Source organism: Ochotona curzoniae, unplaced genomic scaffold (genome assembly GCF_017591425.1).
Source record: "Ochotona curzoniae isolate NIBS_2020 unplaced genomic scaffold, NIBS_Ocur_1.0 patch322, whole genome shotgun sequence".
NCBI lineage: Eukaryota > Metazoa > Chordata > Mammalia > Lagomorpha > Ochotonidae > Ochotona > Ochotona curzoniae.
In genome coordinates, this window is record NW_024466887.1 from 1 (window position 1) to 26167 (window position 26167).

At 44.1% G+C, this 26167-nt stretch overlaps 1 protein-coding gene and 1 long non-coding RNA gene across 5 annotated transcripts in view; one reads left to right on the forward strand and one right to left on the reverse strand.

The window, feature by feature from the left end:
* Nucleotides 1-268: 268 nt before the first annotated feature.
* On the reverse strand, nucleotides 269-9972 carry LOC121167096. The gene is made up of 3 exons (XR_005885543.1): nucleotides 9696-9972; nucleotides 7679-7804; nucleotides 269-379 (listed from the first exon to the last, which is right to left on the reverse strand). It is a non-coding gene; the product is annotated as an uncharacterized LOC121167096 (long non-coding RNA).
* LOC121167095 (nibrin-like) overlaps nucleotides 9770-26167 on the forward strand; it is a 38645-nt gene continuing 22247 nt past the window's right edge. The window contains exons 1-6 of one of the 4 annotated variants that reach the window (XM_040996479.1): nucleotides 9770-9916; nucleotides 11273-11275; nucleotides 12211-12341; nucleotides 13391-13539; nucleotides 14302-14461; nucleotides 16464-16567. In XM_040996479.1, coding sequence (XP_040852413.1) covers nucleotides 9880-9916; nucleotides 11273-11275; nucleotides 12211-12341; nucleotides 13391-13539; nucleotides 14302-14461; nucleotides 16464-16567 — 584 coding nt within the window. In that variant the 5' untranslated portion in view covers nucleotides 9770-9879. The remainder of the gene's footprint in view (nucleotides 9917-11272; nucleotides 11276-12210; nucleotides 12342-13390; nucleotides 13540-14301; nucleotides 14462-16463; nucleotides 16568-26167) is intronic. The other 3 variants (XM_040996480.1, XM_040996478.1, XM_040996477.1) reach the window with 3 other exon arrangements.

The window sequence follows — 26167 nt, forward strand, 5'->3', positions numbered from 1 at the left end:
GCTGTGGCCCCTCAGGACACAGCACAGCCCTTCCTCCAGGGCCCACCAACAGCCTGCAGGTGGGCTACTGAAGCCTGGGGTACTCAGGACTTTGCACAGTAGGCGGTTCCTATCTGCTAGCCCGCCCATGCTCTGGCCTCCTGGCGAGCACCAGCTGCCCCATGGCCCCTCATGACACTGCATGCACATCCTTCCTCCAACATTCATGTCCCCTAGAGGGCGGTCGTGTCCACACATGGCCTCAGCATCCCGAGAGGCAGAGGCTGTGGCATTCATGCTCCGGGTATTCACTCACCTTCCCACAGCTCAGCAGGATGATCCGCACCAGCACCACGTTGATGTGGGCCCCCAAAGACTCATCGTGGTAGATTTCATTGACCTGAAAGACAAGCAGCTTGTGGTCAGCAGTGCCCCGCGAGCATTGCCCTTCTGGGACCACCCCTTATATCTCCTTCCATACACCCCTCTCCTGCTTGCTGCCCTGGATGTCCCCAGAGTCACTCTCAGGCCCAGCCCCTGGAATTCTTCACCCGGAGCAAAAGCCTAGACAAGGAATCAATCCCTGTATTGGCTGTTTGAATTGCATCTTTCCTTCAAAACCTGGCAGCCCAGGTGGTGTGGCCCCGCCCCCAGCAGACAACACTGCATGGCTACTGCTGTTGGCAGCTGTGGTGTCCCCACTTGGGTGGGGACAGAGCCTCTGCCAGGTCTTAGTGTCTCCTGAGTTACTAAGGACAGACATCCCAGGCAACACCATCACCCCTGGGTGTCTACGGTTGAGAGGGCTCCCAGAATCCAAATCCACCAACACTCACATTGCATATAAAATGTATGTGTTCTTTGCATGAAACCCACATACTTCATTTATTTTCTTTTTAAGATTGATTTATTTATTGGAAAGTCAGATATACAGAAAGGAGGAGAGACAGAGAGGAAGATCTTCTGTCTGATGATCCACTCCCCAAGTGAGTGCAAAGGCCGATGCTATGCCAATCTGAAGCCAGGATCCAGGAACTTCTTCTGGGTATCCCACATAGGTGCAAGATCCCAAGGCTTTGGGCCATCCTCAACTGCCTTCCCAGGACACGAGCAGAGAGCTGGATGGGAAGTGGAGCTGCCGGGATTAGAACCGGCACCCATATGGGATCCTGGGGCGTTCAAGGCTAGGACTTTAGCTGCTAGACCACGCCGCCGGGACCCATCTATTTTTTTTTTAAGAGTTATTTATTTTTCTATGTGAGGCAGAGTTAGAGAGAAGGAAAGACAGAGATCTCTCAACTGATGGTTGACTCCCTAAATGGCTGTAATGGCTGGAGCTGGGCTGGTCCAAGCTGGCAGTCAGTAGCCCCCTTATGGGTCTCCCAGGCAGGTGCAGGGGCCAAGGACTTGAACCATCCTCTGTTGCTTTCCCAGGTGCATTAACAGGAAGCTGGGTCAGAAGTGGAACAGCTAAACTGGAGTCCATACGGGATGCTGGCACTGCAGGCAGAGGCTTAACCTGATTTGCCATGGCACCAGTCCCCACCCTAAACTTTAAATCCAGCTCCAGAATGACTAGCAATACCTGCTACAATGGCCTGGGCAACCTGTAGGTAACTGCTGTGCTGTATTGTATCATCAAGGGAATGAGGACAAAGCAAAGGTCTGTACAAAATGTGCAGTTCAGAGGCAACTGTTCTGAACTCTTTTTTAGGGGCCAGTGCTGTGGCATAGTAAAGCAAGCCTCTGCCTGTGGCACCGGCATCCTGTATTGACACCAGCTCCGCTTCCAATGCAGCTATCTGCTTATGGCCTGGGAAAGCAATAAAGCATGACCCAAGTCCGTGGGCCCCTGCATCCATATGGGAGACCCAGAAGACGCTCCTGGCTCCTAATCAGCTCAGCTCAGCTCTGGCCACTGCAGTCATGTAAAGAGTAAACCAGCAAATGGAATACCTCTCTCTGTCTGTCCTTCTTTCTATGTAATTCTGCTTTCCAAATAAAAATAAACTTTTTTTTTTTTATTGTTGCTTACACTGTATTATGTAGTACAGTTTTATAGGCGCTGGGGATTCCCCCCACCCCTCCCCATACCCCTCCCCCCATGGTGGATTCCTCCACCCTGCTGCATAACCATAGTTCAAGTTCAGTTGAGATTCATTGCTTGCAAACACATGCCTAGCATAAAGTTCAGCGTCTTATTGTCCAGATAAGTTCAGTGGCCTCCTGGGGAGACCTTCTATGGTCCGAAGATAGGTCTAACAGAGTAAAGATCCGGTAGGTTAAAAGCCCCAACAAGGCCTCAGTATCAATATACAACATTATGGAATTAATTGACATAGTACTGGGTAAACAATATGTTAAAAATAACGCAAGTTCCATTCTTCGAAACATCTGGGTTGAGACAGCATCAATGACACGTTCAAAAAATAACAAACAACCAAACAAAAAATTACAGGTTAAATCAAGGCAAACATGTGGTATCTAATCTTCTGGGATTCGCTCATTCCCCCTAGCATTATAGTTTCCAGTTGTGCCCATTTAGCCACAAAGAACTGCATTTTGTTTTTTTTAATAGCTGAGTAGTATTCCATGGAGTAGATGAACCAAAGCTTTCTTATCCAATCTTCTATTGATGGGCATCTCGGTTGCTTCCATGCTTCTGCAATTACTGACTGGGTTTATTTAATTCTGCAGTTGCCTCCGGACTGAGTTTTGGTAAATGGTGGGAGTCCAAGAACTTTTCTATTTCTAAACCCATAACCGAGGTAGAGATTGAAACAGTCATCAAGGATCTCCCAACGAAAAAAAGCCCAGGCCCAGACGGCTTCACTACAGAATTCTACAAAACATTCCGAACAGAACTAACCCCAATCCTCTACAAGCTCTTCAAAACAATAGAGGAGGAAGCAACCCTCCCAAACTCATTCTATGAAGCCAACATCACCTTAATCCCAAAACCGGATAGAGAACCATCAGAGAAGGAAAACTACAGACCTATTTCTCTGATGAACATTGATGCTAAAATTCTCAACAAAATCCTAGCCAATAGAATTCAAAAAATCATCAGACAGATCATTCATCCGGATCAAGTAGGATTCATCCCTGGAAGGCAGGGATGGTTCAACATTCGGAAATCCATAAATGTTATAAACCATATCCAAAAACTGCAAAACAAGAACCACATAATAGTTTCAATAGATGCAGAAAAAGCTTTCGACAAAATCCAACACCTCTTCATGCTAAAAACTCTAGCCAAAGTAGGCATAGATGGGAAAATCCACAACATAATTAAAGCAATTTATGAAAAACCCAACGCCAGTATCATACTGAATGGAGAAAAGCTAGAACCCTTCCCACTGAGATCTGGAACAAGACAAGGGTGCCCACTATCACCACTGCTATTCAACATAGTCCTAGAGGTACTTGCAGAGGCCATAAGACAAGAAAAAGAAACCAAAGGCATACGTATAGGAAACGAAGAAGTCAAGCTTTCACTATATGCAGATGACATAATCCTATACATAGAAAAACCAGGAGACTCAATACAGAAACTGCTAGAACTTATACGAGAGTTTGGCAGAGTGGCGGGGTACAAAATTAACGAACGAAAATCAACAGCCATAGTGTACGCAAATAACACCAAGATGGAAGAAGATCTAACCAACAGGATACCATTCAAAATAGCAGAGAGAAGTATGAAGTATTTGGGAATAAATCTAACCAAAAGTGTAGGAGACCTATTTGAAGAAAACTACAAACCATTTAAAAAGGAAATTGAACAAAACCTCAAAAGATGGAATAACATCCCGTGCTCCTGGATAGGCAAAATCAATATCATTAAAATGTCTATACTATCACAAGCAATATACATTTTCAATGCAATTCCAATCAAATTGCCCAAAACATTCTTCATGGAACTGGATACAATGATTCAAAAGTTCATCTGGAAACACAAAAAACCACGAATAGCTAGAACCATCCTGAAAAATAAGAAGTTAGCAGGGGAATCACAATCCCGGACCTCTGGACATACTATAGAGCAGTGGTTATCAAAACAGCCTGGTACTGGCACAAAGACAGAAAGGAAGATCAATGGAATAGAATAGAAGCACCAAAAGGGAACCCACACAGATACAGCCAATTATCTTTGACAAAAAGACCAATGACAGCTTAAGCAAGTGGGAAGGCCTCTTTAGTAAATGTTGTTGGGACAACTGGCTGATAGCCTGTAGAAACAAAAAGATAGACCCACATCTATCACCATACACTAAGATCCAATCTACATGGATAAAAGACCTAAACCTACATCCAGAAACCTTCAAACTCTTGCAAGAAAATGTAGGAAATACCCTGCAAGACCTAGGAGTAGGTACCGACTTTCTAAGAAGGACACCAAAAGCAATAGCAGTTGAGAACAGAATAAACAAATGGGACCTCATCAAACTAAGAAGCTTCTGTACAGCAAGGGAAACCATCAACAAAGTAAAAAAGCAACCCACAGAGTGGGAGAAGATCTTTGCACACGATATAGGCGATAGGGGCTAATTTCCAGGATATACAAAGAACTTCAAAACAACCAAAAAACCAAAACAAACAAGCCACTCAAGAAATGGGCACGGGAAATGGGCAAACATTTCACAAAGGAACAAGTCCAAATGGCAAACAAACATATGAAAAAATGTTCCAGCTCCCTAGCAATAAGGGAAATCCAAATTAAAACATCGATGAGGTACCACCTAACACCAGTAAGATTGGCCCACATAAACAAGAACACCAAAGATGCTTGCTGGCGAGGATGCGGGGAAAAGGGAACCCTACTCCACTGCTGGTGGAGCTGCAAATTGGTACAGCCTTTATGGAAATCAGTCTGGAGAACACTCAAACAACTCAAAATCTGCATACCATATTACCCAGCAATAGCACTCCTAGGAATATACCCAAAACACCTGTTTTACGACAAACCAACATGCATCCCTATGTTCATTGCAGCACAATCAGTAATTGCGAAAACATGGAAGCAACTGAAATGCCCATCAGCAGAAGATTGGATAAGAAAGCTTTGGTTCATCTACTCCATGGAATACTACTCAGCTATTAAAAAAAACAAAATGCAGTTCTTTGTGGCTAAATGGGCCCAACTGGAAACTATAATGCTAAGGGAAATGAGCGAATCCCAAAATTAGATACCACATGTTTGCCTTGATTTAACCTGTAATTTTTTGTTTGGTTGTTTGTTATTTTTTGAACCTGTCATTGATACTGTCTCAACCCAGATGTTTCGAAGAATGGAACTTGCATTATTTTTAACATATTGTTTACCCAATACTATGTCAATTAATTCCATAATGTTGTATAATGATACTGAGGCCTTGTTGGGGCTTTTAACTGACTGGATCTTTACTCTATTAGACCTATCTTCAGACCATAGAAGGTCTCCCCAAGAGGCCACTGAACTTATCTGGACAATAAGACGCTGAACTTTATGCTAGGCATGTGTTTGCAAGCAATGAATCTCAACTGAACTTGAACTATGGTTATGCAACAAGGTGGAGGAATCCACCATGGGGGGAGGGGTATGGGGAGGGGTGGGGGGGATCCCCAGCGCCTATAAAACTGTACTACATAATATAATGTAAGCAACAATAAAAAAAAATACACACAAAAAATACATACATACATATACACCCTGGAACAAATTTAAGGATGAAAAGAGATTTGCAACGAAAATTAAGAAAACACTGAAGAAAAACCTGAAGATACCCAACAACAAAATGAAAACAATGCCAAAGAAAGAAAGAAAGAAAGGAAGGAAGGAAGGGAAAATCCGTGTATAATCACTCTGTCCCAGGGTCTGCACTGGCAGCAAGTCTGACTCAAGAGATGAAGCCAGCATGCAAACAGTCACTCTGATGTAGGAAGGGAGGTCACTATGTTAGCCACCATGCTAAGTGCTGGCTCCCTAAATCGCATTTTTTTTAATGGTGATGTTTACAGGGTTGATTGGGGGTGGGAAGGATTGAGGGTTAGGGGAAAGTGGGTGAGATCATTGTTTGCAAGTTTCCTTTTCTTCCTCCTGTCTCTGGGGGCAAGGGAGGAGATGAGAAGAGAAGCTGCACTCAGCCTTCCAACTGCCTCAGTACCTGGGGTGGGGAATGGCCACCCAATATCATACCAGGGTCCCAATGGGAAGTATGCTCTGAAGGTTGTGCTCAAGTGGTTTCAATAGTTTTGAAATGCTGTTAGTTTTGTTGCCTCAAGGATGAGGAAATCCATCCAAGGACCACTGGCTGACACAGTCCACCTTAGAGTTTCCATTCGCCCAGATATATGCTGTCAACACTTGGCTGGGCTAGTTGTCCAATTTGTTTCACCTCCTTCCTCTGCTGTGGTAGCAGATGTCCACTGCACTTCCCAGTGGACTGGCATATCCTCCATGTGTATCTGGGTATGCCATCCACTACTCTGCCTTAGCTATTGTGGAGGCCCACTTCTGATACTTGCACTCCACAGTCAGTCCACTGGTCCTAGGATTCAACACACGGTTGGAATTCGGAGTGCAGTGGTTCAGTTGGGTGAATCCCACAGAAACTTCGTCTCTGCTGAACCCAGGCCTGACTCTTGTGTGTGCTTGCCAGTACAGGGTCTGGCTTAGTCTGACAACACATCAGGCTGCGCTGGGTCAGTTCTGTGTCAAGCCCATCTCTTACACAAATGAATGGATGCTTCATCCAGCCCAACACAGCCCACTACACATTTGATCCTCAAACATACCAGCAGGAACTGTAGCCTAGTCAGAGTGACCCCCCAAAACAACCATCAATGTAATTCTCAGTATGTGCAGCAGACTGCTCCTGTCTGACACCATCCCATTCAGCTCTTGTATACATCAATGGGCCTTTTAGCCTAGTTCAACCCAACAAACACTGTTATCAGCCCACATTCATTCCAGTAGATGCCACTGCTTGGCCAGACAGTCCCACCTGCAGCCCTGCTTCTCATGCTTACCCGTGGGAGTCACAGCTCATTAGAGAGGAGCCCACAGTTTCCCTACTGGGAGATCTTGCACTCTCCTGGTGGTTCTGCAGTCTAGCTTGACAGGAGTTGCCCCTAGTCCCAGCATTTGCCAGCCCTGACGCTGTGGCAAAGCCTGGGCAGCCTGCACTACTTCTGACTCATGCATGCACAGTGTTTATAGTCACCCAGCCTTGCTGCCTTTCCCAGCTCACATGCAGCCCTATGGGTATTGGTCTGGCCTGGTCTGCCCTCAGTCCCAGTTCTCACTTCCACCAGTACAAACCCCTGCTGCTACTCTATCATGCTTACCCACCTCTCCCTGGTCTCACATGTACTGGCGGGTGCTGCAGCCTGATATGGCATGGCCTGCCTCACCTTGGCATTTGTCACCTGATGCTGCAGCCTGACCTGGCATGTTTTGTGCCTAATTCCAGCTCATGCTGGTGGGAACTGCAGCCTAGCCTAGCCTAGCCAGCCCTCAGTCACAATCCTAAATGGGAACTGGCTGCTGTTACAGCCCAACTAGGCCTGTCCTGCACCCTGTCCTGGTTCTCAGATCTGCCAGTGGCTGACAAGAACGGGTCCAGCCTGGCCTGCCCCCATATCTGAGCCACAGGTATACTGGTGGGTACTGTAATCGGGCCTGGGCTGGGCTGCTCCCTGCCCTGGTTCTTGTGCTTACCTGCAGGGACTGTGTCCTGACGGAGATGTTCCCCAAGCTCCTCTATCAGGTCTCCTCCGAGTTCTTTCAGAAAAGCAGAAATTGCACCATCACACGTGTGTTCTCAAGTAGTCGGAGGTGTCCTGGCTTGAAGAAAAGATGAGACTTACAGTTAGATGATGATACATTAGGAGACCTTAAACCAACTTGAAACAGGAAAAAATTGACATAGTGGCAGACTATCCGTACTTCATGTATAATTAGATAAAAGCATAATATGCAACGGAGAAGTAAGGATAAGTTGACTTGAATTTGAAAAAGAAAATCTCAAGGAGTTACTTTGGGATGAAACCATCATCCTCACTGCTAACACTCTCCTTAGGGATCCACACAAATGAATCATTGCAACTCAGGAAATCCAATTGCATGGAGTATCTTAATGCAGCAATGAAAAACGTCCTCAGGTGAGACAAATTTAAACAACAACAAAAATCTTTCCAAAGCAGCTGGAAGATGGCCCCAGTGCTTGGGCCCCTACCACCCTCAAGGCAGACCCTGATGAAGTTCCTGACTTGGGCCTGGTCCAGCCCTGATCTTTGAGCCATTTGGGAACCACAGGGCAGCTGAAACATTTGTCTGTCTCTCCTGCTCTTCCTGCAATTTTTTTTTAATTATGTTACCTTTTTTCATTATTTTACAATATATTTCAAAAAATGACCTTACAGATGTCTTATCTGCTCTATAAGACCTGGAATAAAAGAACACTTAGAATTAGAACACAGAGACATTAAGCTGTAATACTCACTTGTACTGAACCATTACTACCAAAGGGTAAGTATTTTTTTTAAATAAGCAGATGTGTGGCTATGCAAAATAAAATACAAACTTGTTAAAACAGAACAGTAAACTTGACTTTATTGGCTATAGAAACGAGGTGGTTTTGTTTTCTTTCCTCAACACATCTGGTTCTGGCAGCAAGTCACATTATACATTTAAAGCAGTGTGAGCCCTGAAAGCTCATAGCTTCTGTTTGTGCGTATAACTTGGATCAGAGACCAGACACATGGAAAAGCACTGTTCTCAACACCCTCAACATCTCTCCTTCCAGGAGGTCACAAAGCTAACAAACTCAAGACTTTCCTTGCTGATGGTACTTAGTAATTATTTTACTCCAGTTAACACTGGATGTTTTAATATTCTCTAAAAGAGAAGTGATGAAAGCATGTAGAAACTCTCCAGGGTCCAATTTTCACTTCCCATTCCCCAAGTAGTAAAATAGCAGCTCTACATGTTATTAAAAAAAACAGAGATAATTTAAATTTCTTATTCGTTTTTAACCATAGTAACTTTACAATGCTTTTAGATTTAGTTGAATTTCCAAAATGAAAATGTCAGTTGTCAAATATTTTAGGAATTTATTAAAGTATTACATACAATTGATTTCCTTTTAGCTACCCCTCCCCCTCAAAAAAGTATATATGGTGTATGTGTGTGCATTTACTTATCTTACCTTAACTAAAGTTCTCTTTTTCTGGTTGGACATGAGAAACCAGTTTAAGCAACCAATGCTTGCTTTTATTTCTATTATAAGCAATAATTCAGATCTTTTTTCACTAAATATGACTGCAGCATTTTCATAATAAAATGCACAAAAGGCAATACCAAAAAATGCCTTCTGAACAGGCTTCTGCCAGGCAACCCACGGAAGTTAGACTCTACCAAAGTGGCACTACGACAACATAGGCATCCAGTTTCTTTTCCTTTTTTCAAATTTGTCAGTTATTTACCACAATTATTTTGTCTAGTAGGAGACAATTTCATGCTGGACTTAACTCTTAAGAGTTGACATAAACCAAAACTGGACAGCAGTCAACTGGAATCACATTCCAATGGTCTCCAAACATACTTGGCCAAAACACATCTTTTCTTTTCTTTGATTGATTTTGCATTAATTTTATTAAACGTATAGCAAATAACACTGCAAAGTTTTTCTCAGAGCTTTTTCTTAGGGGACTCTGCAATTCTTGCCAACAAGTACCTGGTGAACTTGTAGACAGCGCTGTTCCTGGCTCCCCAGCAGGTGGCGGCCCCGCGCCCTGGCCGCACGCCCGCTGCATCCCGCCGGCAGCACAGAGGCTCGCGCGGCCCGGGAGCGCTCGCCCCGCAGCTCGGGCGGCTGGCAGGCGGGCTGGCGCCGGTCGCGTCGGCCGGCAGCAGGGCCCATGTGGAAGCTCCTCCCGGCCGCGGGCCCAGCCCGAGGTAAGGACAGAGAGGGACAGAGGGCCCGGGTTCGGAGGAGCGCCAACGCGGGGAAGGAAGTCGGGGAGGGTCGCTTCCGGTCGGGTCCCCTTACCTTCCGGGGCACGGCGGAACGGGAAGGAAACCGGGGGTCTGGCACGCGCGTGGTGGTCCCGGCTGCGCCGTGGCGGGGAAGGCCGGCTGTCCTCGGCCCCGGGGTTGGGCGGGTGGACGCCCGGCCCTGTCCCGCGCTGTGCAGTGGCCGTGGGACCCCGGCGCTGTGCAGTGGGCATGGGCGGTGGGGCGGCTGGCCCTTCGCTGAGCCCTGGCTGAGGTGGCTGAGGAGAAACAGGTGCACGGAGCTTTCTGTTGTTTCAGACGCGTTTCCGTGCTGTCAGCAAGAGGGGACAGCCCAGACTTTTTCTTTTTGAAAGAGAGACCAGAATCTTGCATCTCCGAATTCACTGCCCTAGATGTGTCCAACACTGGGGCTGGTCAGGCCCAAGCCAGGAACCCCGGGATGCAAGGGCCTCAGTTGCTGTCTGTCAGAGTGCGCCTTGGCGGTGCTGGGCTGGACCCCCTGCACAAACCTGGGATGCAGGTGTCCCAGGGGAGCTGCAGCAAAAGCCAGGCCACTTCACCCCGCCCCTTTCCTGTGTGTCTGCACTTCCCTAGTGGAAGTTGCTAGTTGCCTGCCTGCTGTTTGTGGTCCTTATTGGCTGATAAAAGAAAGGGTAAGCCAGTAAAGCCATGATTACCTGTGTGCTCAGGGTGTTCAATTGTGATTGGGAAAAAAAGGGTCTCCCGAGATGCAGTGTTGACTGGCTATGTAAAGAGGTTTAAAGAAAAAAAAAATGATTTCTTTATTTCATTTGAATGAGAGCAGGAAATACAGAGAAGTCCTCCATTCTTGGGATGGCCTCCATGGCCAGAGCTGGACCAGTGCAAAGCTGGGAGCCAGAAGCTTCGTCTTGTCTCACATGTGTATATAGGGGTGCAGGAAACTTGGGCCATGCTCCACTGCTTTCCCAGCCAGAAGCAGGGAGCTGGATGGGAAGTGGAGCAGCTTGGGGTTGAACCAGTGCCCACATGCAATGCCAGCATGCAAACTGAGAATTAATATGATCTGGCCTCTGAAGGACTTTTGTAAACACCAACATAGGCATCCCTATGAACTTGCACCAGTTCAAGGCCAGACCGTAGAGATTTCAGTTTGTCTTGTGGCTCTCAGAGTTCCTGTGGATGTGTGGAAAGAAGACAGACCTGAGACAAATTGAGTTTGGCACAGCATACCTGAGGAAAGGCTTCATGAATCAAGGTGTGGCCCGAGCCAGTGGAGGCTGAGAGAGCAGTACCCAACAGTCCAGCAGACGGTAGGAGGTGACTTCCAGAAACAGCGGGATTGGTTAGTTGCAGCTCACTGTTGGCCTGGTCTGAGTGTGCAGTGAGAAGGCATTTGCCCTGCAGGACCTGGTATGAGTAGGTGACAGGCTGAGACTTAGCCATCTGTAACGGGGATAGCACTGCTAAGTGCAGACATTTGGCACTGTGTAGCAGGGCTAGCCTGGGAGTCCTGTTCAGCCTGTCTCCAGCTGTTGGCTAAAGTGCACCCTTGGCCACAGCTCAGAGTTGAGTTACTGCCACCTGTGGGCAGACCTAGCTTGAGTCCAGGGCTCAGATACCCTGGATATTTGGGCAGTGAGTCAGAACATGTATCCCTGTCCCCCAAATAAGTAAGGTAAAAATTTACAAACAAAGAATAGGGGCTGGTGTGATGGCTCAACTGGCTAATCCTCTACTGTTAGCACTGGCATCCCATATGGGCACCGGACCTTATCCCAGCTGCTCCACTGCCCATCCAGCTCCCTGCTTGTGGCCTGGGAAAGCAGTCCAGGATGACCCAAAGCCTTGGGACCCTGCACTCAATATGAGAGAACTTGAAGAAGCTCCTGTCTCTTGGTTTCAGATCGGCACAGCTCCGGTGTTGTGGCCATTTGGGGAGTGAACTAATGGATGGAAGCTCCAGTCAAGTTCATATTGGGACTTTACTTGGGATTTCAGTAAATGTATACTTTGGGAAAGCAATTCCTTTCACTGTTGTTATTCCTTGAGAGAAATGGTATGCCCTTGCATTAATGTAGGTGATCTTTTGATATTCCTCAATAAGGGTTTAATAGAAAATGGGGGTTTAATTTATGTAAAACTGATGAACATTGAAATAGCAAAGTGTTTTCTTGACACATCATGAATTTTATCCTATATAATGTACACATTTATGTATGTGTGTTTGTGTCTCATGATTTTATTCCTCTTAGAACCATACAGACTTTTGACTGGCACTGAGTACATCGTTGGAAGGAAAAACTGTGCTATTCTAATTGAAGATGATCAGTCAATCAGTCGAAATCATGCAGTGTTAACCGCTAATTTTGCTGTGACCAACTTGGTATGTTCCTGATTGTATTTTGCTAGCTTGCAGTGAGAGTTGAAATCACAGTATATTGCCTTGATGTGACAGAGAGAGAGAGCTGTTTGAGCATTTTATGCTTTTGTTTCAGTGACTTAGAAACTTGGAGAAAGTAGGTTGTATTTGTATTTGTTTACTTAACAACATTGACTGTTCCGTGGTGAGAGTTGTTGGGCTTAGCTGTGATACATTCATGATGCTCGCTCTTAAAGAGAGTATGTGACTGATGGACACAAAGTCTGGGTGTGTAAAGGGAGGCTCCGCAGTGGGAATGACGGTTTTCCCGGGGAAGACAACTGTTGCTTCTGATCCACAGCTCTTGAATGGCTTGGAAGGTATTTGTTAGCTTTCACCAGAACCACGGGTGATGAGAGTGATAAAAATATATGAATAAATACGTTCAAAATCATCATGGTAGGAACAAGAAAGTGAAAGTAAGCAGTTAGTTTGAACAAATGTGACAAATGCACAGGTGATGGATTAGTTTACTGGCATTTAGGTTTTGTGTCTATTTGTGTTGTAGAAAAGCATTATTATAGAAGTTGCAATAGAAAAAATAAAATTATTACCAAAAGTCAGAACCTCTAGGCTTTATGCCTTGTTTTCATTCGCCCAGTGTTTACCATGTGCTTTTGATAATGTAAACAAAACAAAACGAAAACGTAGGACTGAAGCTGTCATGTTATGCGTGAAGCAAACTGCTGCCAATCATAAAATTCTCAAGTGTGTGAAATGGAAGGGTTGGGAAAGTCCCAACTGATTTACAGAAATAAGGAAAAATGTGTGTTCCAAGAGTTATAATTCTGAAATTCAGAGATTTTCTTAAAGGGAGATATTTATGTTAATTGCTAATTACTCCTTTGAAGGCAGCCAGAACAGTAGCTGTCATTCCCTGTGGTGGCAGGATATGCAGCTGTTTATTATTTTACCCTTTTCAAAAGTTATCAAATGTCTCCTGTGAATCGTTTCCCCCTGGATTGTATGTGCTTGAGCTGTAAAAGACTTGTAATTACTTCTCTAATTTTCAGAGTCAAACTGATGAAATCCCTGTATTGACAATCAAAGATAATTCTAAATATGGTACCTTTGTTAATGAGGCAAAAATGCAAAATCACCTTCCCCAAACTTTGAAGACAGGGGATAGAGTCACCTTTGGAGTGTTTGAAAGTAAATTCAGGTATGGATTTGTTTATTTAATTTTTGTTGTTAAAGATTTACTTTTACATGAAAGGCAGATGAACAGAGAGAAGGAGAGACTAGGAGATCCTGCCTTCACTCCCAAGTTGCCACAACAGCCAGAGGTGGGCCAATCTGAAGCCAGGAACCAGGAGCCTCTTCTGAGTCTCCCACATAGCTGAGGAGTCCCACAACTTTGGGCTGTCCTTGACTGCCTTCTCAGGCCACAAGCAGGGAGCTGGATCCACATTTGGGAAGCTGGGGTATGAACTGTTGCCCATATAGAATCCTGGTGGAAGCTTAGTGTACCAAACCAATGGCACTGGCCCCACACTTTTTAAATTAGATTAAAGTGGACAATTTTATTTCACAACAATTGAATTTTAAAGCAAAGATAAGGATTATAAGGTGACAGTATAATTGACTTCCCGTTTAGCACAGTAGTGAACTCTGTGTTGTTGGTATATTTTGTGGATCACAGGTGGGGGGGTGACAGGTGAGTAAAAGTTTGTGTTAGTCCCTGTGAGTTGTGATAGGAGCCTCGTTTGTTTGATGCTTCATAAGTTAAAATGTAATGTTGATGTTGGCCATGTCTTTTTCTTCTTTGGGAACACAAGATTTAGGAGGTAAGAATTTCCTAAGTTACAAATTTATAATGTGTCAAAATTAAACGAATAATATGTTGTAAGCTTAAAGTTGTAAAGTATTGTAAAGTTGTAAAGTCTTTGTAACTGTGATAACGTAACTTTATTGTCATTCACAGGGTAGAGTATGAGCCTTTGGTTGCCTGTTCTTCTTGTTTAGATGTGTCTGGGAAAACTGCTCTAAATCAAGCTGTGTTGCAACTTGGAGGACTCACTGTGAACAGCTGGACAAAAGAATGTACTCACCTTGTCATGATGTCAGTGAAAGTCACCATTAAAGTAAGTTGAACTGTGTTCCCATATTAAAACAAGTTCTGGGACCTTGAGTGAACTCACCACAGCACAGAGTTAGCACCATGTGTCTCTTCTGTCAGATTGTCTTCCTCCAGTCTCTGACATTGTCTCATGGTCTCATGCTCCCTCAGTTAAGTTGTAATCACACAAAGATTTCTTTGCTGTATCTTTAAAGCCCTGAGATGTATAGATATGTACCTTCCAAAGATGCTGACTAGTCATTAAAGCAGTGATGTATTTTGGTATATTTTCAGGTTTTGCATTTTCATCAGATTTGATATATCCAAAGGTAATTGAAGAATGGCATTTAAGATGTGATTCGTTAAACAGGCTGACTGTGCAAAAGATATGTGGGATTGTTTTAGGCTGAAAAGCAACAAATACTTTGATTCCTGTGTTTGAAGATGCAAAAACTTTTTGTTATAATTAATTAAATATTAGTGTTATATTCTAATTTATACATAAATGGCTCTTATGTGTGTACATATATGTGTATGCAATAGCTGTCAAAGAGAAAGGCTCACTGCCCAGATTGAACCTGAAGTTAAATTTGTATCATGGTGAAGTTACCCTGAACAAAGATAGTTCCCTCTTGGAAAATTTAGGACATTGATTTTTTTGCTGCTGCAGCAAGACTAACTTAAAAAATACTCATGTTGATAAACTCACAGGTAATAGATTCATAAAACATTTGTAAAACCAAAATTCATATGCATGAGGACCTGATATTTAAATGTTAGCTCAGCATAATCCCCCTTAAGATATTAAGTTACTCAAATGGAGTAGGTAATGATACATGGGTTTAGAAGGTCTGAAATAAGGTCAAAGATGCTTTGATTGTCTTGGGAAATTTTGCCAAGTCCTCAGAGCTGGACACTTCTAGTACCTGACATGCTAATGACCACCATTAGAGACACCACCATGGAGTGTGCAGCGTTTCTTCTTTGGTGTTTCTGATCACTTTTTGTAAAAAAAACATCAAAATAAACCCTGATCATTAGTTTTTGCTCAGCGTTCTCAATGCATAGTTAGGCTTATAGGGTTTTGTTTTGTTTTGTTTTGCTTTTTGCTTTTGTTTTGTTTAGATTATTGAATGTTAGGACCAGAGGGAAACCTGAGGAGTATTTAGTTCAGCTTTTATATTTTGAAGAGAAATTGCAACTCGGAGCAGTTACGTGCTTAGCCCAGAATCGCGCATGTTGCAGTTTTATTCAGTCCTGTGTTGATTGAACTTAAATACTCTATGTTGCATTTGGATGATCTCATTCACATAGGAAGTTGGGATCTGTCAGATTCCAGTCTTTAGAGATACCCTCAATCTGGTCACTCCTAACACCTGCATTATTGAAAACATATGTATAAACTGTATAGTTGGATTATTTTCTAGAATATGCCAGCTCTTTCTTATTTTAATTGCCCACAGTAGTATTTTCTAGTCCTTTATGAGTTTGTGGATGTGTGTTACTTGAGGCTGATAGCTTGATTCACGTTAGTTCACAGTTTCGTTCTCTCTTTATATGTGCATCAGCTTCCACTGAGCCTAACCAGTTGCTCCTTGATTTACTGTGTCGAAGAGGCTTTATTCTATACTCTTACTCCTTCTGAAAGCAGTAAGGCTCCAAAGAAATTTCCATTTATCTCTTAATGTGTATTGGCTCTGCAGGATGGGTTAGATTTCTTCAGCCTGAACGTGTACTTGTAATGTTTTTCCAATTGGAATGCATTTTTAAAGTCTTTGTGTTATTCTGCCTATCCCAAAGGACTACTGTGTCATTGGCTTCTGATAATTGAGTAGTTCTGGTTTGTGGTATAAAACTGAGCAAATATGAAATTCTATTTTACAGATTGTGACTTCATTTATCAACTTAAGAAAAGGAAAGAAAACAATTATTAGAAAGGCATGTTTGTAGTTTACAACATGAATGTTTTCTTTAGAAGAAGCTATCATAATGACTATATATATCCACATATATTTTCTTTCTTTTAGACGATTTGTGCACTCATTTGTGGATGCCCCATTGTAAAGCCAGAGTATTTTACTGAATTTCTCCAAGCAGTTCAGTCCAAGAAACAGCCTCCACAAATAGAAAGGTATATTATGTGTTTCTGATTAACAACATATGACAGAAAAGATGAGCGCATTGACTTTCGGTTAACTCTCTGGAATTCTAGATGTGATAGTTGCTGTGTTCCACGTTTTTCTTGTGTGTGTATGTGTTCCATGTTAATGAGATTTTTTCAGTTAGTATGTAAAGAAAGAGTACCCCAAATTCTTAATTGGTTATTTCTTAGCTCTGTGAAACAGATGTTAACTGCTAATATATAACAAAAAACTGTTGAAGCATGGTAAATAGGTCAGCATTGCTCATGTGCCAGTGTCGGGGTCGTGGGTGAGGTACCCTTGGTAGTGGGGCTGCAGCAACCCTCTTGGAGAACCACATATTTGCACGTAAATGTTGACGGCACTGGGCACTGCTTTTGTTACCTCATTTCAAAATGAGGTCAGCACTGACACAGTTTAGTAGCTCTAGATTAGTAATTCCATCTATAAAATCTGAGCACATGGCTTGCTCTCATCCTACTTGCTTGTTAAAAGAAATGTTGATTGTTGGTAATTGCAACAAAATGTGGATCATACATGACAGATTTGTGAGCCACTAGACTTGGAGATCTGTTTATGGATATTGTTAGTGATGCTTTAAAGCAGTAAGAATTAGGGTTACAAGGGAAAGTATTTGTTATTATTTATTCCAAATTGTATGATCAAAATGCTGAGCATTACAAAATGGTAAATGTCTTTAGTCAGTTACGTAGGAGAAGAGCTTGTTTACTCAAAATGTACAAGTCAGTGAATTATAGGGTATGTGACAAAATAGATTGTATTTTTTTTCTTGGTAAGGTTTACTTAAAAGATAAGGACATCACAGACACACACTTAGGGCTAGAGTGGCCAGAGAGAGGAAGGGTTGTAAAGAGATTTTCTGCTTTAATCTTGTTATCTTGGGTGGGGAAGAGAGAGTGCTGCTTGCCATTGACTGGCTTCTTTTGAGCCTGGAAAGAGGGGTAGTACCTAATACCACCCCAAGTCCCAGGTGAGGGGAGTGCCTCCTGAGGAAGGGGCCATCTGATTGACAAGTAGATAGACCACACTGCATAAGGTAGGGGAGCTTCGGCTTCCAGTTGGTGACGCTAAGCTTGCTACTTATGTGTCCTGTTTCACTCTCCCACTAAGAGATTTCCAACCCCTTTTCTTAAGGGCTGCTGGAGGATATACATTTGTCTCATCTTCTGTAGCTGCTTCTTACTGATTAGGTGTGAAGGTCTTCATGTCCTGGGTTCAGAAAGCTCTCTGCATCTCACCTAATGGCTACATCTCAGGAGCCATAGAAAACTTAGCTGATTCTGTTGGCTGTGTCCATAGATTACTGTCACTAACTCTGAGAAGTTTCTGGCCTTTTTTGTCTTTGAGGTGGCGTCTGAGGACCTCAGCTGGTTTGTAGGAGCAGGCAGACTCATTCGAGTGCACCTGGACATGCTCCCCTCCTCTGCACTGGAGTCAGCGCAGGCAGCACAGCATGCACTGTGTGTTTCAGCACTAGGACACACAGCCCACTCTGTGCTCCCTGAGATTGGGGATCCTGCCTTGCCTGGGACCAACCAGTCCCGAAAGCCTGGGGTTCTTGGTGACACCAAAGGCTGTTGGTTGGATCACCCCACATTTCCTGCCATGGGTGTGACTGCCTGTAACCTGTTAGACCCCTAACCTGCTGCCCAAAGCCATCAGTGTGGCCAGATTGTACGATTACAAGCTTACATTGATTCTATAGAATGACTGGCTATTTCAAATGGCCTTAAGTTTAGGAGTGTTAAGCAAGTTAAGAATTTCCAAAGTATTTTTATCAGCATGTTGTAGTGTTACTAATATTTTTATTTTATAAAGATTTATTTATTCTTATTGGAAAGACAGATCAGGTTTATGACGAGAAAGAGAGACAGAGACAAAGATCTTCCATCCGCTGGTTCACTTCCCAAATGGCTGCAACAGCCAAAATTGAGCTGATCTGAAACCAGGAGCCAGGAGCTTCTTCTGGGTCTCCCAGATGGGCACAGGATCCCAAGGTTTTGGGCCTTCCTCTGCTGATTTCCCAGGCCATAAGCATGGAGCTGGATGGGAAGTGGAATGGCTGGAACACAAATCAGCACCCATGTGGGATGCCAGTGCTTACAAGACAAAGATTTAATCTCTGAGCCATTGCGCCGGGCCCACTCATTTTATTGTTAGAGGAGTAACAAAGTGGTTCATGTTCATAAGCATGTCTTATTGCATACATATGTATGAGCTATGTTTTATAGGACTGACAGATATAGATTTGTTAATATCAGCATCACCATAAACACATGGTTATGTGTTATGCTACATCACGATGGGTATGAAGTACTGGGTAGTAGTGGTAGTTTGTGATTTTTGTCCTTCTACTTCCAAACATTTATTTATTTTATTGGAAAGGCAGATTTATAGAGAGTAGGACAGAGAGAAAGATTTTTCATTCCACTGGTTCAATGTCCAAGTGGCCACAATGGCCAGAGTTGAGTCGATCTGAAGCCAGGAGCCAGAAGCTTCTTCCAAGTCTCAATGTGGGTGCAGATCCCAAGATGTTGGGCCATCCTCCAAGGCTTGTGCAGGCCACAGGCAGGGAGCTGGATGGGATGTGGAGCAGCCAGGACACAAACTGGCAGTCAAATGGGATCCCAGGGCATGCACCGCAATGATTTAGCCATATGGGATCCCAGTGCTTTCAAGGCAAGGATTTAACCACTGAGCCATTGTGCCGGGCCTGCACATCCTCTTTTGATGTCACCTTCAGCCTCATACACATCCTTTGAAGTCCTGAGTGTGGACATGGTCACCAGGGGAAATGCAGAAGTAGGCAGGTTACAGAACCTTAGAGAGCCACTGTCAGCAGGCTTCTGTGGACGTTGTCTGAGATGCTGAGTCTCCTTTGTAGTTTGCTCTTTGCTTTTCTGCTGGCCCCATCCACGTGGCCTTTCATTTTCTGCCCTGGTGGCCCAATGTGGTGCTGACCTCCTCCAGAGTGGCCAGAAGAGGATCAGGGTAAAGCATACACACAGAGGCGGCACAACAGCCTAGAATCACTGCCCGTGTTACCTTGTGGATATTTGAAGATCTGGCCAAAGAACATCCAGTGCTGGCGACCTTGAAGGGAAAAGAGACAGAGAAAGGAGGGAGGGAGAAAAGTAAAGAAGGAAGGCAGGCAGGCAGTAGTAGGTTTTTTTTTTTTAAATATTTATTTTTATCTGGGGCCAGGTGTGGTTGTCTAACAGCTAAAGTACTCACCTTGAACACGCCGGGATCCCATATAGGTGCCAGTTCTAATCCTGGCAGCCCTGCTTCTCATCCAGCTCCTTGCTTATGGCCTGGGAAAGTAGTGGTGGATGGCCCAAAGTCTTAGGATCCTGCACCCACTTGGGAGACCTGGAGGAAGTTCCTGGCTCCAAGCTTTGGATCGGCTTAGCTTCGGCTGGTGCAGTCTCTGGGGTGTGAATTATCAGATGGAAGATCTTCCTCTCTGTTTCTCCTCCTCTCTGTATATCTGACTTTGCAATAAAGATAAAATAAATCTTTACATCATGCATATGGCATAGGAGGTGGGCAGACCAGGCTGAACCCATTCACATCAACCGCTGGCGAATCTGAGCACCAGCATAGAGTGTGGGTCAGGCCAGTTTCAGTCACAACACATACTAGTGCACATTGAGGAATGCCAACGTGAGATGAGCCGTACCGAAACAGCACACGTGAGAACTGGGGGGTCGAGGGGAGAGAGCAAGTAAAGCTGACAGGGGAATGTGGGCTCCCCTGCTGGACAACCACTCCCACTGGAGAGCATGAGTTGGGATGGGGGCAGACCAGACTAGGCAGGGCTACAACACCTGTGGGCCTCATGTGAGCTAGACTTGGGGAAGGGCCAGGTTTGGCTGACTGTTCCGACTGGTGCAAGCAAAAATTAGAGTGGGTGAGGGTTGGTTGGGCTTTGCCACATCATCAGATGGCAGAGGCTGGCACTGGGGGCCAATTCTGTTAAGTTAAATGCCAGAACCACCTGGAGAGTGCACAATCCGGAAGTTGGAGTGGCCTAGTAGGGAGATAGTGGGCACCTCCCTTGTGGGTAACCACTCCCACTGGAGAGCATGAAAACCAGGACAGGGACAGGGGTGGCTAGACAGAAAGGCATCTGCAAGTGTGTGTGGGGGCTGGATAGTAGGTTGGTTGGGTTAAACTAGGCTTCAATGCCCATTGACAAGTACCAGAGCTAAATGGGATGTGGGACGGGCTGAACAAGCCTGCAGTACATACTGGCATGCATGGGAACCAGGGTAGGGAGCAGGCCTGGTGGGGGATATGGGGAGTTGCCCCAACCATGCTGCAGCTTCCCCCGGATCGTGTGAGAACCGAGTATGAAGTGGGTAGGATCGAGCTGGGCTACAACACCCATGGTTCAAGTAAATGACAGGGCTGGAAACAGAACTGACCCAGCAATTGCAGCGACCAGCATGTGCATAAGCTGATTGGGGCGACAGACTGTGCTAGATCCTGTTCTTTCAAATTCACACAAAATCAGGTTTGGGATCACTCAGATGAAGTTTCTTTGGAGATCCCTCCAACTGCACTGCTGATCTCAGAACCCCAACCATGAAAAGACTGTGTCAGCCAGTGGACTCTGAATAGGTTTCATCGTGATTGGAATGGTGAGACTGGCAGCAATTCAGACCTGTTGAACTATCAAAACTGCTTGAGCAGGATCCTTGGAGTGTGCCTCACATCAGGGACCTGGGATGGGTGGGAGGCTGGGTGGGGCTTTTCTCTTTGTTTCTCCCCTGACCCCAGATACAGGGAAAAAATTATATTAGTGTGGGAAAAAAATCTTTAAAACATATATTTAGTTTTATCTGAAGGACAGATTTACAAAGAGAAGGAGAGTCACAGAAAGTTCTTCCATCCCCTTGGCTGGAATGTCTGGAGATGAGCTGCTCCGAATCCAGGGTCCAGGAGCTTCATCTGGGTCTCCCATGCAGATACAGGGTGCTAAAGCTGTGGACTGTCCTCTGCTGCCTTCCCTGGCCACGGGCAGGGAGGTGGGGCAAGCAGAACATAAGCCAATGCCTGTATGGGATGCTGGCACTTGTAGACTAATGGTTAGCCTGTTGAACCATCTCACTGATCCCAATAGTTTTACCTTTGCTTTTTTTTTTTTTTTTTTGGTCATTGTTGTTGTTTTGAAAGTTAGAGTTACAGAGAGAGAGAAAGGAGAGAACTTTTCTATCCACTGGATCACTTCCCAAATGACTGTGACAACCAAGGCTGGGATAGTCCGAAGCTAGGAGCCATAAACTTCTTTCAGTCTTCCATGTGGGTTCAGGGTCCCAAGACCTTGGGCCATCCTCTACTGCTTTCCCAGGCCATAACTAGGGAGAAGGATCGCAAGTGGAGCAACCAGGACTTGAACCAGTGCCTGTATAGGGTGCTAGCACTGCAGGTATAGGACTGGCTAGCTATGCCACTGAGCCTGCCCATTGTGATTTATTACATAAACACCTTTATTTCTGAAACAGATGATCACTACTCTTGTGTGTAATGAACAAAAAATTTTTACCCATGACAAAGTCATGTTCAGTGCCACTGTGTATCCTTTTTTCTTTTTCTTTTTTTTTTTTTAAGATTTATTTTATTTTTATTAGAAAGGCAGATATACAGAGGAGAGACAGAGAGGAAGATCTTCTGGCTGATGATTAACTCCCCAAGTGAGCGCAACGGCCGATGCTATGCTGATCCGAAGCCAGGAGCCTCTTCCGGGTCTCCCATGCGGGTGCAGGGTCCTAAAGCTTTGGGCCGTCCTCGACTGCCTTCCCAGGCCTCAGCCAGGGAGCTGGATGGGAAGCGGGGCTGCCGGGATTAGAAACGACTCCCATATGGGATCCCAGGCATGCAAGGCGAGGACCTTAACCACTTGTGCCACCGCGCCAGGCCCTGTGTATCCTTTTTTCGCTGTTTCCTACAGAATAATCCGGAGTTACTGCTTTATGTGCTTGACATGATCGGTAATATTTCATTGTCCTGAATTGTCATCAGAGTACCAGTGTAGTTTAGAAGGCTTCATTTAAAAATGTGTTCAATTTTGATAAAATGTGTTCCAGTAGAGGAAGTTCATAAAATGTTGTCTATGTGTAAGAAACTACTCTTTAGGAAAGAGGAGGCTGCCTTTGTTTGAATTTTTAGCATCTCTGTTACTGTGGATTGCTCTTTCTGTTACTTAGGAAGATGCTGCAGGGAGACCAATCCTTTGTGAGTACCCTGTATTCTTACACAGCTTGTGGGGTGAGCCAAAAATGCAGTGCTCTGAAGGCCTTTCACACGAGCCTGTTCTCAAACCAGAGGCTTATTGGCTGCTTGTTACGAAATGGGCGGGCCAGAGCCCAGCACGATAGCATAGTGGTTAAAGTCCTCACCTTGAACACACCGGGATCCCATATGGGCACCAGTTCTAATCCCAGGAGCTCCACTTCCCGTCCAGCTTCCTGGTTGTGGCCTGGGGAAACAGTCGAGGATGGCCCAGAGTCTTGGGACCCTGCACCTATGTGTAAGACCCAGAAAGGCTCTGTACATCTGCCTTTCCAATAAAATACATAAATCTTTTTAAAAAAGAGAGAGAAAGAAACGGGCAGGCCCAAGGTCAGTGTTCTCTCCCTGGTGGCACAAACCACACAAGATACTGACTATCCTGCCACGGTCCTTGATCAGGGACGTGACCTACAAACAGTGATGCTAATGCTGCCTGCTTTGTCTCTGAGCCAGCAGTCTGTCTATTGCCTGCAAGTGTGAAACTGGAACAAGTTTGACCTCACTAGCTTGCCATCAGGTTTTAGGCCTAATAAACACACCAATCTGAAACAGTCAGTACATGAACATTTAGGAAGTTTGTACTAGTAGAGAACAGCATATATATATAATCAGTTAAAATCCAAGGCAAAGCATTGTGCCGCACACCTGCAAGTTGTAGCTGCCCCTTGGGCTAAGCTTTTAGAGATCATGTAAAGAAGCAGTGTAGTAAGTGGTTCGAGAAAGCAGGAACATGCTCCCAGCACACTGATGAAACAGGGAGCTGTGCAGGTCCTGGGGGAGTAGTTGTTGCTGGGGATACTGATTTCACTGTATTCAGTGTGTTTGGAGAAATGCTGTATTTGGAAAACTTACAAGACAGAAGTAAAATGAATTATTGTGGATTAGATGAAATGTATTGAAGATGAGATAAACATTTATGTACAAGTATATAATGTAAATGGTAAAAAGTATTTCTTGATTATCTTTACATAAATATGTGGATAATGTGTGCCAGTTACTATGAAAACATTATTTTACTTATGGCTCTTAACATTTTATACAATCAGGCCAAGTTTATTTTAAAATATTTTTATGTCACTTTGTATTTGGCAGCCTTCTATTGAAGCAGCCTGCCTCTAATCTATATTTCTGTCAGATTATATTTGTGTTTTCTAGTTTTCTTACTAGCTGTCACTGGAGCACCAGAAATGCTTTGAAACTTCTTGAAAATATTACTTCAGAAATAGTGACTTTAATTAGTTGTATAGTTCTCACTAATCTCTGTTCTCATCAGTACACTGAGAAATTTAAGGCTCATCTAGGAATATGAAGTTCAGAACATGGCTCGCTTTTTCTCACTGTGTTATTAATCATCTGTGTTTGTCCTGGAGTTGGAGCACAGGGGTGAAGCTGAGATCGCAGTCTGTGTGCCAGGTCAAGTATGGCTTTCTCTCCAGCTACCCACTAATGCATCGGTGTTCTTTGCTCAGGGTAGTTCTTCCCTATATCTGTGTTTTTGTCAAGGTAGATTGTACCTAGTGGTGAGTTTCAAATTGCACAGTGTTCTAAAGTAAACCAAGGTACATTGTGGAATTTTTAAAATATTTATTATGTATTTTTATTACAAAGTCAGATATACAGAGAGGAGGAAAAACAGAGAGGAAGATCTTTCCTGTGGCCCCGGTCTCCCAAGGGTTAACTCCACAGCTCAGCTTGTTTCTCAAATGTGTAACAGGATGGGCAATCTTGGCCTGATACATTTAGCCCCTGGCTTGACTGCAATTTCCCTCCTTCCTGCTTCCCCTTTTTATATGTCCTCAGGGGAGCTTAGGTGTTGCTTGAGCATTGGGAAAGTGCTGGGAGGGGCCAAGCAGACTATAAAGATGCAGCTTGACTTTGAATAAACTGGCATTCTCTTCACAAGAATGAGGCAAGGTGTGTTGTGTGTGTTGTCTGTCTTGTCTTTCTCATAACCCTAGTCCCTCCTGGCAACGTGGGCCTTGCCAACAAGTATAAACATCTCTCAATTTGTGGACTACAAATTTAGGTATTAAAATTCTGGGATTAAAACAATGTACTGGGCCCGGTAGCCTGGCCTAGCAGTTAAAGTCTTCACCTTGAACACACCAAGATCCCATATGGGCACCGGTTAAGGAAAAGCTGTTAGGAAAAAAAAGTTGTTAGGAAAAGCTGAAGGTAAATTCTATGCTTATTTTTAGAAACCTAGTTCAGTGTAGAGAGAATGTTAAATCCTTTGAACTAAACTACAGTTAACTCTTTTCTTAGATACAGTAAACTGCTAAAAGTGAACTGTGTAATTTTAAAAGTTGTTTAGAAACAGGAGAGTTAACATGGTAGCTCGAATTTTATATTGTCAGTGAAATCTGTGGTGATCTTCTGGATAACCCAGTCCCCCGAGATTTTGGCTTGCAGAAATCATTTCAGGATACACTTAGAGCATTTGTTGTGATGGATTGGAGAAATGCTGTTATTCTTCAAGTTGCCATAAATTTTCCACTTTTCTGTCAAGACTCAGCTTTACTTTAGGAGATGTGTCATATTCTGTGTGGCCAAGGAGAAATGGAGGCGGAGCGAGATGGCAGCTGGAAGGAGGAAGCAGGGAAATCAGTTCTACCTCCTTTAATCACCATTAAGATTGCAATATTGTCCTATTGGTTGTTACTCTCTGAAGAGAGTTAACCCTTAAATGTTGTGAATTGCCTCTTCCTGTCTTGTTCCCTGTAGTCATCCTTATGTTGGGCTAAATGTTTTCCCCGGAGCTAAAGGGACAAGCTGCATCAACTGTAACAAAATATCTTAGGGAATTCAAAGAATGGCCTAATGAAATTTTGAGAATTATCTGTTCAGTTTTACTTCCTACTTGCTTTCTTCTCATCTCCCCAGATGTTTAAAAAAATATTATAGCATCTTATTAAAGAGCAGAAAAATAGGTTCTTTACTCTAGAGAAAGTTTTAAACTATTGTGAACTTTTCTAAAATGCTCTGAAACAATATTACGGTAGTGTTCACAGAACTAAATGTGAGCCTTAGTAACACAGAGTGGCTCCCCAGTAAACACGAGCTGCTGATGAATTTGATCTTCTCTCTCACCCTTTTGCAATTCACATTAACTGTTTGAGTCATGTGTGTTTCCCATGTGTCTGATTATGATTGTCTACCTTGGTTGTTCTGAGGAACTGAAAGCCAGTCCTGCTGTGCTGTGCAGTACCTCTCACTATAGTTCCTGAAAAGGCACATGGGTGGCTTTTGGTCATTTTGTACCAACTTAAAAA